The 19,016-nt window shown below is 45.2% G+C and overlaps 1 protein-coding gene across 8 annotated transcripts in view; it reads right to left on the bottom strand.

The window, feature by feature from the left end:
• The window catches only part of ASAP2 (ArfGAP with SH3 domain, ankyrin repeat and PH domain 2), a 173,800-nt gene that overhangs the window by 33,185 nt on the left and 121,599 nt on the right, over window positions 1–19,016 (bottom strand). For all 8 annotated transcript variants that reach the window (XM_025454713.3, XM_025454716.3, XM_025454718.3 and 5 more), the window contains exons 10-15: window positions 16,808–16,911; window positions 16,644–16,713; window positions 10,094–10,181; window positions 5,230–5,278; window positions 4,982–5,148; window positions 2,537–2,670 (exon numbers count right to left, since the gene is read on the bottom strand). In XM_025454713.3, the coding sequence (XP_025310498.1) occupies window positions 2,537–2,670; window positions 4,982–5,148; window positions 5,230–5,278; window positions 10,094–10,181; window positions 16,644–16,713; window positions 16,808–16,911 (612 nt within the window). The remainder of the gene's footprint in view (window positions 1–2,536; window positions 2,671–4,981; window positions 5,149–5,229; window positions 5,279–10,093; window positions 10,182–16,643; window positions 16,714–16,807; window positions 16,912–19,016) is intronic.

Below are 19,016 nucleotides of genomic sequence, written 5' to 3'. Positions count from 1 at the left end.
TAACCCCTGACACACACTGTCCACGTAGTGCTTGACTGAACAGCTGAGCAGTGAGGGTTCTGGACAGGATGTCAGGCTGTCATCCTGGCACCCAGTGGGTGGGGGTGGGGAGATGCCCACCGTCCATGAGCATGAACCACATGACCACACAGGCAGGGTTGAGGGGGAGGCAGGGGATGGGAGTGAACCTCACAAGATCTGGGGCCCTTTTCCCCTCTATTTTTCTGTAACCACTGAGGAAGAGACAGACAACGGAGAGCCTGGAACTACAGCAGAGGTCAGGTTCTGGAAATACCTGCAGGTATTAAATGAGCAGGCTCTGCCTGACAGCTCCATCAGGGCTGACAGCTGGCCAACTGTTAAACTCCTGTGAGCATGCGTAGACAGAGGCTCTGGGAGATAGAGACCAAGATTCTAACTTAGCATCAGAATCCATCTCATCATTTCACTGAGATGTAGACATCTTCCCTTCTACCTTCCTTGGCCTTTTCCTGTTTAGTAGGCAAGAGTCTCATTTAGCCCATGTTTAGGTTTTGAGACCTATTTAAGCAGGTATAACAGATGTGCTGGGGTCAAGCTCCTACCAGCTCACGAGAGTCATTAGTAAAATTACATTATATGAACTGACAATTACACAAATTGTATTAAAAACAAATAGTCAAAACTCATCACTTCCTAATCATTTTACTATTCTGTTTCTGAAGTCATGGACAATCACCATTTGTGAGGTGAGCTCATTGTATAACAGGGTGTGTTTACCCAGCACCTCTTTCTCACCACACAGTCGGTAACTCACACTGGTTACTGATGATGGCAAAGATTTGACAAAAAGGCCACAGTGAGATCATGACATCATGCAGAAAAGCTGTTAAACATTTTATGGGGAAGGGTACAGGGATGGGGATGGCAGATGGGGGAAGAGGAGTGACAGCAGTGAATGCTCACATGCTCACTACACAGGCACACAAGCCACTACAAAGGCCAGTTATGGCCCGGGCTCCTCAGAGGTTAAGTGCAAGCTCTGGAATCAGATGAAAGGGTCCTGTCCCAGATCTGGCACTTTATAACTATATAACCTTGGGCACATGAATTCTAAGCCTCAGTTCCTCCTTTGTAAAGTGGGGATAAATACCAAGGTCATTGGGTTGTTGTGAAGGGGAAATGAGCTAATATATACCAAGTGCTCTGGGAAGTACCTCATACAAAATAAGCAATTATTATTTCACCAGAAGTCACTTAACATTGCCCACTGTTTTGAGAAAACCAGTAGGACAGTACAGTAACTGCCTTAGTTTACCAGTGCTTTCTGAGAATTTGTGTTTCTCTGAAAATATACTGTGGGAATCTCAAATTTATGCCATCATCAGCTTCCCAGGATTCCACTTGTACACAGATGGCTCTAAGACACAGGAGGAATGTACCACGACATTAACGATAACCACACTGACGATCCAAGAATACACTGCTTGAGTCTTGCCAAGTCCAGCTTAGTTTTAAACTTTAAATAATCAAGAATATTACTAACCGGGAGACCAGAATTCACTCTAGTTTCTCCCAACTTTGTCTTTCAAGACCATAAAGGAATTCTTTGGAAAGACTGGAAGGATTTGACAAGATAGTTCAAAATGCACTGTGAGCTCAGACATGCTGGTTCTAGGGCAGTCATCAAGAAAATTTATGGCCCCTTGAGATGTTATACTGACCACAATAATTGATTTTCTGTCAAGACTATTGCACTTTTCATTACAATCAACAGCAATCTGTAACCACTTAATGTTCACTGTCCAATGCCCAGCTACACCTAGAATTTCTAACACTGCTCCTACCAGCAATTGCAAATTTTGAAAACCGTTCACAAAAGCTTCCTTTTAGGTGGCCCCGAAACACCTAGTGTGATGTGCCTTTCCCTCAGTGGGGCTGGTCTCAATACACTGGATGCTACTTCACAGAAAATGCTTCAACCTCTCAGTCTTAATGGACATCGCACTGCACAGCTTATGTGTTCTCACTGAACCAAGAATGAAAACCTTCCTTAGAAACAAAGGCAGTGAAAGCAAAGACCAGTATCTCCCCCGAAAGGGTAATAGTAAGGGGGCAGGGAAAAGTGCACTAGAGGCTTGAGCCAAAAGGTGACCACAGACTTGGCAGGAATCTGCAGGTGACTTGGGGGGAATGAGTCCTTGATTATCTCTGGGCTTTGCGTTCCGCATGTGGCAAAGGAATGAAGTAAGCTCGACAGTGCCACCATCCTAGTCCACAGTCTCCCAATAGTCTCAAGCCCTCCTTTTAGCCCTCCTTTTAATCACTTCACTTAATTCATTTAAGAATAAAGTTTTACAACAAAAAGTGCCCTCAACTACTAGTAGCTAAGAAGGAGGAATCACTGAGGTTCTAATTGGCCAAACCCATCTGGCAAAAATCAACAACCATCAGCCCAGTGGAATTTCAAGAAGACAAAATGGATTTGAATACCAAAATAAAAACTTGGTTTTTAGCTTATTCATTTCCATTTCAAAATCAAGGACTTGAGAGTTACCAGCAGCTCAGATGTTCCTAAGACATCTAATGTGAGGGACTGCATCCGGGAATAGTGAACCCCGAGCTCCCGGTGGATTCCAGAACACTCAATGCAGGTCAGGATGCCCAGATTGGTGGAAAGCCATGTAGGATCTGCCAAAGAGAACAGGGAAAATTGGAGCTTGCAGTAAGTAGAGGGCCGGGGTCACAACATTTTTCCTGGAGTTACTGCATGTGGAGTTTTGAGCATGAGCATTTTCTCAATCCTTAACACAGCTGGAGCTCTCATTCATCATTCATTCACAATAGCACCGGTTTACGCACAATACACACACATGCACGGGTCTGCTCCCCCTCATTCCATTCCTCCATTTATTTACTCATTTATCCTGCCCACCCTTCCATTCATTAAGAACTCCCAAGTGACAGGTGCTGTGTCCAAGAATAAACAGGCCACAGTGCCCTCTAGTGAGCGTAGGCTTTTGAGGGCTGTCCTGAGCACAGACCACGCAGGTCGCCAACCTTGGTCAGACCAGCAAAGGGGAAAGAAAACCCCCCCAGTCTAGTGCTGTCTATGTGGGGATGCCTGGGTGGCTCAGTGGTTGAGTGTCTGCCTTTGGCTCAGGGCATGATCCCAGAGTCCCGGGATCAAGTCCCAAGTCAGGCTCCCTGCAAGGAGCCTGCTTCTCCCTCTGCCTATGTCTCTACCTCTCTTTCTGTGTCTTTCATGAATAAATCAATAAATAAATCTTAAGGAAAAAAAACCACGTCTCTATGTTCACCAAATGCTAATGGTAATGATGGAGAACACATACTATGTGCCGATGCCATACTCTGTGCTCAGCACTTTGGGAGCAGCAGTGATAGTTCTGTATCACAAGAGCCTCAGAAATTACAGATACTGATATATAATACTTCATTTAGCACAGACAAGGGCACCAGCAGGTGAACAGGACAGGTGTCTTCACAGTGCAGAAAGGAGAAGGGCCTTGCTCAAGAGGGTGGAGAACCAGACCACAGCCCTGCCTGGGCCGAGGCCCAACGTCATCTGGCACTGTGTCACCGTGCTTCTCAGAGCAGTTACCTACTCACTGAGGCATCCTACTATGTGTGGGCCACACAGCAGACACTCCAGAAGTGCCTGATGTATAGGTGCTAGATTGACTAAAAAGGAGGCATTCAAAATAAAATCTATTCGAGCACATTATCACAGCCCTTATTAGGTACCATTCTCTTTCGAACTGCCTGCTGCCTTTAGAAACTCACTGCAGGCAAACAGTGTAACCTGGGTCCCTAGATGATTGTCAAGTTCTTTTTTTAAATGTTCAAGTTACAAAAAATGTAATCCATTCCGAAATACTTCTGGGCATCTGCATTTTCACATCTATCGTATTGGCTGATTCATGCTCTTGGCAGGTATGAGTGCGTTTTGACTACTTTATACCAAGTGTCACGTCACCCATCTTGTCTCAGCATTTGCAAACAGAAATGTCCATAGCTTTGACTTCTTTCTGGAAGCATTTTAAAAGTCCAAGTGCTGCACCATCCTTCTCTTTTCTTAAGAAAAAGCATGATTCACTACTTATCACTCCCTCATCTCCTGCCAACAGGTCATTTTTAGTGGGTCTGAGACTCTGAGGCAGTTCCTCAAATTACCCCCAGATATACAGCCTTTGGGGCAACACGAAACACCCAGCAATTCTCAACTGCCCACGCTGTTTTTGTTGTGTTTGTTTCTTGTAAGAATGGTCAGAAAATTAGAAGAATGAAAATGGTAACTGACCATTCTACCATCTTTCTCATTTTGTAAATGTCCAGAAGCAGCTTTTCCAAAGCTCCCAACCTCCCAGCACCATTTCATCTTAATCAGAAGAAAGCCACTCTTTAAGCTTTTAAAATACCAGCGATTAAAATCTACAATGTTACTCTATGTCGATTAAAAAATGAAGACCCTGAGAGGCTTCATGAAAAGGCAGAAATAAACCTCTCATTTCACAGAATGTGGCACCTGGGAGGGACCCGAAAACCCTCTGGGCCAGTTCCTTCGTTTTCCATACAGGAAAACCCACACTTAACAAAGACAATGGCTCTCCCAGCATCACAGGCTAGACAGTGGCTTAGAGTCTACAAAGTAGCACAAAGGGAGGATGGGGTAAATCCCGAGAAAAGCCACCCCTACAGCTGATACAATGAACACATGACCTTGGTTTCAGCCGCCTTCTGTGCTTCCGTTTTCATTTCTCAAAAAGCTTTAAATCTTTTCAGCTCCATGGGCCTGTTCGAGGCCCGGAGGCAGGTGTCTTCCCACCCTCCTCCCACGCAGTCTGCACACAGCCCAGTATGCAGCTGCGACCTCAGGGCAGCCCTGGTCTGCAGCACAAGGGAAAATTGGTGACTGGACTCCGAATCGGAATGAGATGTGACTGTCCAAGAGCAGCGGGGGCGGGGAGGGAGGGGGTGTCACCTGGCGCCCCACAGTCGCAACACACGTCATTGCCCGTCATCTTCTGCACTTCGGAGATGATCTCCTTTGTCAGTTCTTGGACTATGTTATTTTCCCCGGTATTGTCATCCCCCTTAAATGCATTGTTTAAAGCTTCTTCTTTGCTGTTCTGCAGCACAGACATCCAACTAGAAAAATCAGAGATATTGTGTTAAATCCCCAAGGGCTGCAGGGTCCTGGCCCCCAGGCCCACCTCCCAAGTAACTTACATTTGACATTCCTGCTCATCCTCTGCCTGGAAATGGTACGTCCTGTCATCTGCACGGCAAGAGGAGTTTTGTCACTTGTGAGGCCGTGCAGTAATCTGCACACAATTCCCGCAGAAAGTGGTTTATAATTAACCTCAAGGAATAATCTCAACTCTCTGCTGGAAATGAATGATCTGTGGATCACTGGGCCCTCTCTCATGTCCTTCCCGCACCTTGCTTGCCCTTGCTCAGAGACTGGCTTTGATATCCAAATTCACAAATCTGCCATCTCCATCCCAGTTTATAAAAGACATGAGGCTTCCCCAAACTGAAGCTATCCTGTGATGGAAACCATCATCTTTTCAAAAGCTTTGTTTTTTTAACTGGCTACAAAGTTGGGCCCCCAAAAGTAATTGCTACAGCCCTTTGAATAAAAAAAGCCTTTTCCAAATGAGTATCTTAGAAGTTTTCTGGCCTTTTTAGAAAAAGATGAGACATTCTAACAGGCTGTGGAGGTGCTGTATTTACAGAACAAAGCAGAACAGCCAGGTGATGATGGGACACAAGCTGTATGCTCACACACAACCTGTGTGCAAACACGGCAATGACTACAAAGCTTGTGCCTGACTGCTGACCCCTGTGTGCAGAGCCAAGACGAGGGGCATGGGATGTGCTATTCTCACTAAAAACGCAGAAGTTTGGTCCAATTGTGGGGAAACATCAGGGAAACCCAAGTTGAGGGGCACTGAACCAAGAAACTGATTAATCTTTTTCAAAACAAGTATCAAGGTCATGGAAGACGAGGTGAGGCTCTGGTATTGCTACAGCCTGTAGCATACAAAGATAAAGTAAAAACCAACCACAGGATCCTGCAGGGAGTCCCAGAGAGCCAGGGGAAACGCTGATATAATCTGAGTAAGAATCTTAGTGAACATCATCATCAATGTTAATTTCCAGGTTCTGAAAGCAGTACACATAGTTGGTACCATGTACTACTAGACAAGTCATGGTGGGGAGCAGATATTCAGAAATTCTGTCTATACTCAGTGTAAACTAAAGCCAAAAAGGAAATTAAATTTAAAACCAAACGGAATAAAGGGAGGAGACCCAACTTCTCCAGACAGCAGAGCAGTGACTGTCCTTGGGGACACACAAAACCCTCCGTGCCTCTCTGAATAAGCTCACACATCATCTTCCAGCAGTGGTCTTTATGCCCCCGGAAGCACGCTGGTCCTGAGAGCGGTTCCTGGTGAGCTGGCTGGAGGGACACCTAGGTCCAGGGAGGGTGGGTAAGTGACAAAGGTCAAACGCAGCCAGCAGCAGAGGAGTAAGGTTTCCGACTCATGGTCCCACATGCTGCTTCCCATCCTGACACTTGGGGGATTATAACTACACCCTTGCTACACCCCACCCTGTTACCGCAGAGAGGAATGGGACTTAAGAACAGTTTCAAGTTCAGAAAAATGAACCGAATTACACGATTCAGATGTTAGAGGCTGAGCCATGCTGAACTACCAGTGCTGGAAAAAGGGGAACACTGCCCTTTCCCAGCTCCCACCTTCTGCCCTGACTTTAAAGGCCTCACCCGGAGGCAGGACCCACAGGGGCAGAGCCACACCCCACACTGGGTGGGTCTCTGAGTTCTCAGGAAGCTGTGCTGTTGGTGGGTATGCTGGAGGCTGGGACTCTCACTGACCTGTCTCCTGGCCAGACCAGCCATGGCTCAAGGAGGAGAGTCAAGGTGGCGGAGGGGCAGCCCATTTCCTTTGGCCAATGCTACATTCTGAAATGTGAGGAGCAGGTGAAGTGCTCTGTGAAAACTTCCAAATAAGAATTTATCTCCTACAGACGCTCCTGAGATGCTTTCAAACTCGAGAATAGTTTCTAGCAGCTTCAACTATGAGAGAGAAGAAAAAGCAAGAGAAGATGGTAGCTGGGGCCCGGGAAGGGCTGTCTCTCTGCCTTAGGCTTGGGCTCCAACTGGCCACAAAACCCAGTGTGTGGACTTAGAAAGAGACTGGCTCTCTGTGGGTCTGTCCTATTCAGGGCACTGACCCAGGCCATCTCCAAATTCTCCTGTACCTTCCATCCTGCCAAGAGTGCCTGTGTGATTGAGAACAATGGGGCAGGCCTTGAATTTGCAAAGGGTAGGGTCGATGTGAGGGCAGCAGAGCTGGACAAGCTCCTGAAGAGCCGGCTGTGCCACGAACAACGCTCTCCTTGAGAAGCCCAGGCCCACGTGCAGCTTGTACAGAGCGAGGAATCTCTGGTGGCAGAAAGAATGGTAAAGTAGGGCCCTGCAGGGAACCAAATGAAGCCTGCTGTCCGTCTCTTGCTCTTCCAGGCTCTTTGGGTCACTCTGGGGCGGCTTCACAGGGTGAGGGTGACTCTGGGGGCCTGACAGACCCACAGCTGAAGGATCTTCCTCACTGCACACCATGCAGCTTGACTTTTATTCCTCCAAGCACCCAAATGTTTAAAGAGCTCAAATGCATCTTTGTAATACGTTTCCCACCAGCCCAGCCAGCAGGTAGGGGAGGAACGGAGAGGGTAACAGCCTCGTTTCCTGTGTCAGGCCCCACAAGACCCGGACCCAAGCATCAATCTTCTCGAGGAGCTCAACAAATCAGGGCTTCATCACTGGGCAGCCTTTCCCTAGATGATTCCTGGCCAGTTTTCTGGCTTCTCTGTGACGACCAAACCCACACAGCACGGTGACAAAGCATTATCTTCACAACTCCTCCCAGGAGAGTAGCACCTTTTGAAAACTAGGATGAAAAATTGGTAGGATTGGGATTCACTCTGCCCACTAAAGGACAGTGCGGGGAAGAAGAAACAAGAGCTTTTTACAAAGAATGACAATGGTTTCTGGCCAATTTACAAAAGCTCCTCAAACCAAATTCAGTAAGCCCATTTGGGGATCAGGGGTGGGAAGCCCTTGCCTGAAGTATTTATTATGCATTAGGTAGTAGAGCAAAGATACTGATGGAATCTTGGCAAATGCTGGCTTGCCAGAGCGTTCATACAAAACCAGATTTGCACAGGCTCACCTTCCCACATGTCCAAGGAATGCAATAATTCATGCTTGGTAGGTAGTGAGGCACACTTACCATCCATCCACTGACCCTCCTTAGTGCCTGACCTGTGGTTAAAAATGGGGAGTGCTTTGGAGTTGTTTACAATTGTGTAATAAATGCTTCTGTCCTGCTCTCACGGGGGGGGGGGGGGGGGGGGCGCAGGGATGCTGGAGGGACTGGGGCAAGTGATGAGAAATGCTCACATCTGCCTTTCAGTGTGTGCACCACACGGGCAAGCTTTGTTAACTACTAAGGGCCCATCAGGTCTTGAAGGGTGACACCCTGCTTATCACGAGTTATCACTTCAGAAAAAGGGAATGGCCTAAAGCCTCCAAGTGGTCCCCAGCCTCTTGATACCAGATTAGGACATCAAGTTCTCTGTTCACATAAAACCTCTGGAGGCAGGTAACCCCAGAAGCGATCACATTTTATTTTATTTTATTTATTTTAAACATTTATTTATTTATTTTAGAGAGTCAGAGAAAGAGAGAACCAGAGCGAGCGAGCTCAGGGGGGTACAGGCAGAGGGAGAGAAAGAGAAAGAATCTCAAGCAGACTCCCCACTGAGTGCAGAGCCCTCAGGGGCTCCATCTCATGACCCCGAGATTATGACCTGAGCCAAAAATCAAGAGTTGGATGCTAAACCAACCAGCTCCCCAGGTGACCCTAGATCCCATTTTAAATATGGTCAGTTCTGCATGTTTACACTATCCTGTGTGAATGACGGATCTGAAAGCAGAAGAGGGGTAAACAAATTTGTGGCCCTCCTGAGCCAAGTAGGGACACGGGGTTTGAAGCAGGACAAAGCCGATTTTTATTTTACAATTAAGTCTAGAATTCGAAGGACAGAACAATGCCCAAAGCCTTTATATCACACTGCTCAAGGCTCTTCCCCCACCTCAGTACGGGGCGCATTACAATGGGGACAATAGGGTACGGGGGTGAACTGTGGGCCTCTGTCTCCTCATCCAGAGAAGTGGAGGTGGCAATAATCACCTCCTAAGCTTGCTGTGAGCAATACATCACAGAGGAAATAAGTTCCAATAATATGACCCAACAGACATCTTAAAAAAGCAGACACCTCATGCTCTGGATACTAAGATACACAAGACAGTGCTCACCTTCCTAAAATGCATGGTCTAGGCTTTTCCTCTACAAACTCAAATCCTGTGCCCAAATCCCTTATGACCTCCCCCCCCCGCCCACACACACTCTAAAAGGGGATCTGGCTCCTTCTTTTCCCCAAACTGTAACCCTGCCACCCGAAAGTACCATGCACAAAAGGCCAATCTCGTTTCCATTAAGACCCACTAGTCTTTTCCCTTCTTCGTATGGTTCTGCGGTGATTCTTTTGTGTATGCCACAAAAAGGAAAAGCATACAGATGCAGAAAGACAAACTCTGTGGTGGGGAAGACAAAACAATTTCAAAAACCAAAGTTTCCAGGGCCCTTCTGAAGACCTCACCATGTTAGTTGTGCAACATTTCTAACATCACCCAAACCATGGAAACTCTAACAACAGAATCGTCCTTTTTTTTAGTTAAGTGAGGGGATTTTAGGCTTGAGGGCTGATCTACTATAATCTCGTTTACAGGGGCCTGTGAGGAGAGCAGGGCCGCCTTTAGCGTCAGGTCTGAAGCTGCAGAGACACTGGCAAGCAAGCCGTTATGAGTGGAAAGAGAGAGCATGTATGTCACATCAAATGAAGGCATTTCTCCCTGGCAATCAATTCTGTGAAATGGGACTGATGCCCTAGCTGAGAATTTAAAATCATTTCTCTGTGGCAGAGTACTGAGAAATAAACTTACGTGAAATAAGGTCAAAACACTTTTTCTCCTCGGGGTTGGTCTTCACTTGGCAGGTTAATAGGTTGAGCTTCGCAGGAGGCCGGTTAGCCTGTTTAAAAACAGAGAAACAGGGAGATGTGTGGGAAGGAGGGGAAAATCATATGGTATCATTTCTCTTTAAAATACAGCAAGAACATCGGGTACCTGGGAGGCTCAATTGGTCAAGTGTCTGCCTTCAGCTCAGGTCATGATCTCAGGGTCCTGGGATCGAACTCTGTGTTGGGCTCTCTGCTCAACAGGGAGTCTGCTTGTCCCTTTGCCCCTATCCCTGCTCCTGCTCTCTCTCTCTCAAATAAATAAAATCTTTTAAAATACAGCAAGAACAGGGTTTCTGCTAGTTTGCAAAGACAGCTCGCAGAAGGCAGATTTTATGTAGGAAGGCACAACACAGCATGTCCTTAAATCTCAGCTCCCATGGGGAGGGCAGCTGCCACTCCCTGAGAGGGACGCTTGGTGGCCCACACACCCACCTGGCCAGGGGGACATGTGATGCTAGCTCTGAGGTCGATGGCAGTGGGCTCCCTGAGATCAAATGCTCCATGGCTAACGCTCTGAGACATTCTGTCCCAATTCCTACTGATGACACAGATGGTTGGCTGGGTGACTTGGGCACCCAGCTCAATTTATGGTGATCTTAGAAGTGTTTTCCTCAGTGTAAACACTCATTTCCAAGGAGAGAATCTCACAGCACAATAATGACAAGAGAATCTCACAGCATAACAATGACAAGAGAAAGAATTTTCCCTACTTTTTGAAGTCACAACAGATAATTGATAATTCTAAGTGCAAGTTTTAACAAAACTCATCTTTTTTACGAAGTACCCTGAGTCCCCTGAGCACAGTGGCAACAAAAGATCACAATACATTTTTGTCAGAGAGGTGTCAAAATGGGTATTTTATTTATTTATTTTTTTAAAGATTTTATTTATTTATTCATGAGAGGCACACACAGAGAGAGAGGCAGAGACGCAGGTAGAGGGAAAAGCAGCTCCATGCTGAGAACCCGATGTGGGATTCGATCCCAAGTTTCCAGGATCACACCCTGGGCTGAAGGTAGCACTAAACCACTGAGCCACTCAGGCTGCCCAAAATGGGTATTTTATTACCGTTTCAAAAACCACCACAATTAGTTGAAAAAAGAGCAAAGATCAAATGTTAAGACAATTTAGAAGGAACCCCCCCCCCCAAAAAAAAAAAAAACCTATTAATGGCAAAATGTCTCTCAGAAATCTTGGGGAAATCTCCAAATAAGAAAGGGCTTATTTTACTCACTTCCCAAGCTGCTGAGGGAAAGATCAAATAAAATGTCATACACTTCAACCTCTTACTCACCCTACCTTGGCTACCAGCCATGTTTTTAGGTTGTAAAAGCTTGGATTTGGGATTCATTGAGAAACACACACATGTCCACCCATAGACCTGTGAGACCTTCATTCATTTGTAGATCTCTTTTCACTAAACTCAGAAAGTCAGGGTAAGGGAGCATAGTCTCTGTTAAAACAGGATGGATCCTTGCAGTGTGAACAGTTTGGGTTTGATAAAGGTAGGATAAGCAGAAGTTTGGATCAATAGGGTGGACCAGACTCAACTGGTTTGTGGCCACATTGGGCTCATCTCTTATATGAAAGTCACTGGATATTCTCCACAGTCATAGATGCCTAACAGAATCCTTGGATCATCAGAAATCAGTATTAAATAACTTCAAACTCTGTTCAATCTTGTAAACCTTGACAATTCTGAGTGAAAGTACCATCAATCCAATTTTGGATCTTTACCAATAGAAGTACCTGGCTCATCCAGGAACCAATACACCGAATGATGTATTTCTATAGTGCCAAGGGGGAGACCACACCAAAATGCAATCACGGAATTTACCACATAAAGCAGGTGTCTATCTCATTAACTCCTGTGCATATGCATCTAGGGGACTTTCCTGGCCTACTTCCAAACTGCTGGTGTCCATTGAGTCTTAGGCACAGAAGCAGTAAGAGGGGTTGGTGTGTACAGAAATACTTTCATGCACAAGAAGGTAATTCTGAATAATAAGAGTAGTTACATTTACTCATCTATTTGTAATAATAATGATTATGATGATCAGCCTATAGGAGGCAGGTACTGTTCTAAGCATTAAAAAAAAATAATTCACTTAATCCTTCTGACCTTTGAGATATGAACTGCTCCAGTGTTATAAAGGTACTGGCCCAGATAGACTAAATAACAAGATGGACCTTATAAAGCTTGGAAGCAGTGAAGCAACATTTGAGCCAAGCAGCCTGGCCTCAGAGCACAAGCTCTTAACTGCTGCTCCTGGCTTTCTGCAGAAGGCAGTCATGAACCTGGACATATCTGTGGGTATCTTTCAGTGCAATGAAGAAGGTCAATGAACTAATACCACCCCTTCTCCATCCCCTATAACTTGTATTCTTTCATTTTCCCTGTGCCATGGGGAAAGTTGCTCATTCTTACCGAGACAGCTACCATCAAAGACAGTGTCCTTCACAGTGTACAAACACCATAGAACATGGGAAAATATTCAGTGCCTATAGTGGGAAGTAGGAATAATTATAAAGGCACAAATGTGGCTACACATTAAAAGTAATAGCTATAAGAGTAGGTCCACAAAACTCAGAACAGCTGATACTGCTTAAGATGGTCAGCTTGTAGGTTTTACATTCATAGCTGTTTGCTATCTGTCCATCCAGATTAAGGAGTAGTTGATACCAAAGCCTTAAGAAAAAAGTCTATGAAAAAAAAGAAAGAAAGAAAGAAAGAAAGAAAGAAAGAAAGAAAGAAAGAAAGAAAGAAAGAAAGAAAGAAAGAAAGAAAGAAGAAAGAAAGAGAAAGAAAGAAAGAAAGAAAGAAAGAAAGAAAGAAAGAAGTCTATGGGAGAAAAAAATTTTTAAAAATATTTTATTTATTTATTCATAAGAGACACAGTGAGTGAGAGAGAGAGAGAGAGAGAGAGAGAGAGAGAGGCAGAGACACAGGCAGAGGGAGAAGCAGGCTCCACGCAGGGAGCCCAATGTGGGACTCGATCCCAGGTCTCCAGGATCACAACCTGGGCTGAAGGTGGCACTAACCACTGAGCAACTCAGGTTGCCCTGGAGAAAATTTCTAAATAGAGAGCATTTTCTCCTTTAAATTCCCTCCCCTGCTGCAATTTGGGGGAAATGGTGTCATCACTGAATTCAGCTATAGAACAGCTCTACTGAATTTATCAGATACCAGTGCTCGTTGAGAGCGTAATCTGAAAAGCTCTGGCTTAAGAGAAAGGAAGAGGCAGGGTTAGAGATCTATTATAGATTTTGTGTTTGACTGAAGGCACTGATTATTAGAGCTCCTCTCATTTTAATAATGCCCTTCTATTTTTTCCCAATTTGTCAGGCTTTTAATAGGAAGTCTGTACTCTTCATGATTGATGATCATTTAAAAAAAAAAAAAACTGAAACTACATAAGAACCAGTGGACAGTTCTTCCAACTTAAAAAGTCCCCAGCCTTTGGCAGTGTGGCAGTGATGCACTTGACAAAGATGATACTCAATTAGTTACTTTGTTCCAAGGATCACTTCTGCCTAGTGCCAGAAAACACAATTGACCTTGGCTAATGGGGAATACCAACTACGGGTTTCACTGAATTCTTCCGGATGTTATCACCGTCCCCTATGCTAGAATACAGAACACAACAGTCTCCTTTCCCAAGGGCTGCCAGCCTCCTGGGAAGAAGCTAGTTTTCCAAATGGAGCAAAGACAGCCTGTGCTTCTACAATGTAAAGATGTGATTCTCCACCAAGTGCCAGACACTGCTCTTAGATCCCCATTTACTCAGTCTGGTCTTTGAACAATTGTCCTCCATTCCCCTGATGATAAATTAACTTCTCAAGGAGATGCTGGCTACAAATGTAAGCTACACAAGGAGCCAAATCCAAACAAAATGTTTAAAAAGGCACAAATCCCTTTTTGGGCAGAGGTTAATTCCCATGACCACATGTGAACACCATGTAGGTGCAGTGGCACGTGTGTGTGTTGGGGGGTTGGGGGGTGGAGGGCTCTGCCTTCCAAGAGCATTCAGAATACACACAAAGGAAGGAGGAAAGGACTGCTCTGTGTTGTATGTATACATCGCTCTTGCTACAGTAACCCTCTTATTTCCCTGGCAAGGCAGAGGGTCAGAGCTCTCACCTGCAACTCCTCTGCGCTGGAGGCAATGGCTGCTCCAGCAGCTCCCAGCCCAGGTTGCAAAGGGCAGGGTGAATCATAGAGTGTGCAGAGATTCCCTAGAGAGGGATCCCCCAAACACAAAGCACTTATTAAATATGCAAGTTGTGTGACAAGGTGAGCTGTCAGCATTAAAGCTAGTTATAACGGTACTATTCGCCAAAAACTGGAGTGACCCACCAACACTGAAAGGAAACAGCTTCTGCGTCTTCTAGGGAGAAGCTCAAGCAACAGAAATGATGTGAGCCCAAGTTTACACTGTGAGCCGGTTTTCATTTCTGTCTCAGAGGGAGAACCACTCACTGGCTTAAGCCGAGGCCCTGGGACTAGCAACATACTTTCATGAGGAAAATATACCAAATAACTTAAGAGCTGTCAACAGTCCCCAAATGAAACTCAGTTACTCTGTGAAATTTTCTGCATTGAGGCAGTACACCTGAATTAAAACAAACAACTGAGTAGAAAACCATTTGAAAGCAGAGCACAGAATCACAGGTGTTTAGAGCAGGGAGGGAACCCTGGTCATCATCCAGTCTGTGGTCTTAATTTTTTTTTTTTTAAAGATTGTATTTATTTATTCATGAGAGACACACAGAGAGGCAGAGACACAGGCAGAGGGAGAAGCAGGCTCCGTGCAGGGAGCCCAATGCAGAACTTGATCCCAGGACCCCGGGATCAGGCCCTGAGCCAAAGGTAGACGCTCAACCATTGAGCCACCTGGGCATCCCTGTGGTCTTAATTTTAAAGAGGCATAGTGACTAAATAAATCTGCCTCCCAGAGTCTATATCATTCCTCCCTGAGACTCAGGGATGTTTATATGGAAAGATCACACCAGGATCCAAAATGCATGGCCCCAGGAGTGATGTCATGACCACAAAGGAGGCCAGTGAAGGCTGGATTTTGGAAAAGAGAAATGATCTCTATTTGCCCAGGCAAAAGACACATTCAATCCCGTGGGGCAAAGGTCCAAAGAGATCCCTGCAGACAACTGATGCGTGCTAGGGCCCTGTCTCTCTCTCTCTTCCCAAAGCAGAGTTGGGGAAAATGAAGGGGCCCCCTGTGGGACTCAATCCACATTATGGGTCCAGCCTTCAAGTGGGGTTGTCCACTGTTTCTTGATGCCTGAGTACTGAGAAGAGCTATTTCTCTGGAACCCACATTGAGCCATGACCTGTCGAGAGACATCTGTGCTCCCGCCCAGCTGTGTCCGTCACCAGGGGAACTGGGAGGAATGGGGGGAGGGAGGGGAAGGATGACAGACTCCAGGTCCCTCCACTCCCATCCACTCATGGGACTGAGGCTTGCTCGTATGCACTCGGTACAGGCCTCCTGCTTGGGGAACAAGAATGCTGACCATCACCAGTGTTCTCATTAGCACCAATAAAGCAACAATTAAGGCTTTAGACATTTTCAGAAATGTCTACCTGCCTGTGTGGTATTTACCAGATTCTGCTGTACCAGGTAAGGTGACAATATGCCTAAGCCACTGTGGGAAAGAGCCCATGGTATGAACAGCTGTTTGTAACCATGGTTAAAATTCTTGGTCTCTGAAAGATTAGTAAGTCATTCTATTCTGATTGGTTTTTTAAGAGGCTCCACATAGGGGCCTCAGTTTCTTACAAGGACTCATACACAGGATGACAGGAAAAGGACTTGACTGAGGTTGGGCATAGTGTGTTAGATTTCTATAATAAAGTGACTGAAATCTCTCTTCTCTTGGATTTTAATTCCCAGAGTACTGATCACTTACGCGCTTCTCCTTTACTGGAAAAGTAGGGATCTTCCTGAGTGGGATGTTCAATTTCCCGACAGCTGGGAAGTGGTGTGCTGTTTGTTTCTGGAAGCTGCCAGGGTCTAAATAAAGACCATCTGGCTCATCAGGTCTTCCTGACCCTGTTGGGCAATGAATGACACAAGGCTCTCCCTGGCTAGAGAAGCATAAACTGGGGGCAGATGCACCACATCGAGAAGGACCCCAAAAGGGATCCTTCTAGTAGGGAGGACTTTAAAAGGCATCCAACCTCAGGACACCTGGGTGGGTCAATGGTTGAGCATCTGCCTTTGGCTCAGGTCGTGATCCTGGGGTCCTGGGATCGAGTTCCACATTGAGCTCCCCACAAAGAGCCTGCTTCTTCCTCTGCTTATGTCTCTGCTTCTCTCTGTCTCTCATGAATAAGTAAATAAAAATCTTACAAAATAAAAAGGCATCCATCCTCAAGGCCATAACATGCACAGTGGCCTGTGTCCCGCTGTCGCTTCACCATAGCAAACCATGAATTAAAAGAGAATACTTACGGTGCCGTGGGATATGGTCAGAAAACCGTTTTTAACTGAACATTTCCTTTTCTGCCACACTTTTCGGATCCTTATAGATAAATGGGGGGAAAAAAAAGAGTTCAGCAATTTTGGACACAGAGGAGCTAAACCACCATTTAAACTCTAGTGACACAACCACTTACCCATCGCTCTTCTTATATAGGTTGCCATTCCGCTCAGTCCCGTGTTCTTTGTTTCCCTGAGGCTGATGTAAACTATAGGCTGTACTCTGGCGAATCTGTGAATCCTAAAAGTGGTCAAGAAGTTGTGTTTAATTCTGTCCAGATTCCAAGTTTTTAAAAAAGCCAATCTTATTTATTTTTTTAATTAGAGAAATGTTACCTATCGGCACACCAAAATACGGACATAAAATTCATACCCAGAAAATTTGTAAATGCCACCTACCAGGCTGGAGAAGGAAATGTCAAACCAGCATCCCCCAACTGGCTGAAAGAATGAAACCATCTGGAAGTTACAGATTTTACTTAATTACAAGCCTTACGTCCTTGGTAATGGCAAGAAGCTCCTGGTGTGGCAAAAGCAGAGCTCACTAAGAAGGGTAACATATGTGTTAGAAAAGGCAGCACTTTAAAAAGCAAGAAAAACCCAAAAACAATGTTTTACCTATTATTTTAAGCAAGATACCTAAGCTCCCTGCCTCCATTTCTTCCTTGGAAAACAGGAAAACAACACCCAGTAAAATGGTAACTATAATAAGGTCTGAGTCACAACAGGCATGAAGACCTGGTCCATCACAGGTGTTGAACTTCCTTTCCTGACCCATTAGCCCAGCAGAGGGGCCAAAGCACTGAACCTTAACTGCTTAGCCTCAGGATAGACCATCTGCTTGGTCAGCTGAGAATATGGCTGAGTCTGCACAACTGGGAACTCCATTCTTCAGCTTCTTAAGGGCAAAGACCGTCAATGAAACCCCAGGCATCCAATGGATGATCAACTATTGAACAGATGATACTGGAAGCCCCGAGCCAAGCGTGAAAAGGAGCTGTCCATACTAGCGCTGGAAATTCTGGCAGATGTAAGCAAACAGGGGGGATGAAACATGAACAGAGTTCACAGGCCAATTATTTATTGAGAAGCCCCCAGCCAGTCCATTTCATAATAGAGGAAGTAGAAATATGATGAAAATAAGTGATTTAGTTTTAAGATGCAGAGCTTGTTAGGGAGAAAGGAAAGTAGAAGGGAATTCCATTTCCCCCATCGATGCTCCTTCCATGTGCCCTCACCAGAGGATGTTCAAGACATGAGGACAGTCTCATCTCCACCATCCTTTGGGAAATGAGGCACTGCTGAACCATGAAAGAACTAATGCATGTCAATCAATATGACCTGAACCAAGAACACAGGTACTTAAGAAGCAAAGAACCAAGTGAAGGAAACCACAGGAGTCTGGATGGAGGGTTTTCAAGTTGAAAGCAGGAATAGGTGGAGAATAAGGGACGGCACACAGAGGCTTGGAGAGGAAAGTGGAGGCTGTGGTCATCCTCTACAGAGATAAGGACAGCTAGTGCAGCTAAGATGAAGTGGACCAAGTGGTAGAAGGGCCAGATAGACTCGTGTTGGCATTCAGACTTTATCTGAAAGCAAAAGCAAGCCAGCTGGATTCTTGATAGTTTTAAAGGTTTTTGAAGCATAGCATTTTAAAATTTTGATGAAATTTATCTATTGTTTCTTTAGTCATTTGTACTTTAGATGTCATATCTAAGAAACCGTTGCTGGGATGCCTCAGTGGCTCAGTTGTTGAAGCATGTGACTTTAGTTCGGGTTCTGATCTCAGGGTCCTGGGATCGAGCCCCATGTTGGGCTCCCTGCTCAGTAGGGAGCCTGCTTCTCTCTCTCTGCCTCCCCCTCCCTTTTCATGCTCCGTTTCTCTCTCTCAAATAAATAAACAAAATCTTTAAAAAAAAAAAAAAAAAAGAAGCAATTGCTTACTCCAAGGTCAGGAAGATTTTATACCTGTGTTTTCTTTCTTTCTTTTCTTTTTTAAGATTTTATTTATCTATTCATGAGAGACAGAGAGGCAGACACAGGCAGAAGAAACAGGTTCCCTGCAGGGAGCTCGATGCAGGACTCGATCCCAGGACCATGGGATCATGACTTGAGCCAAAGGCAGATGTTCAACCACTGAGCCACCCAGGTGTCCCTATAATTATGTTTTCTTCTAAGAATTTGAGTTTTAGCTCTTACATGTAGGTCTCTGATTCACTTTAAGTTAGTTTTTGATTATGGTGTGAGGTAGGGGTCCAAATTCATTCTTTTGCTTGTGGCTATCATCCATTTGTTCCAGCATCATTTGTTAGAAAGACTATTCTTTCCTCACTGAATTGTTTTAGC

This window comes from Canis lupus, chromosome 17 (genome assembly GCF_003254725.2).
Source record: "Canis lupus dingo isolate Sandy chromosome 17, ASM325472v2, whole genome shotgun sequence".
Lineage (NCBI taxonomy): Eukaryota > Metazoa > Chordata > Mammalia > Carnivora > Canidae > Canis > Canis lupus.
Note: the sequence above shows the minus strand (reverse complement) of the source record. Positions and strands in the feature narration are given on the sequence as shown.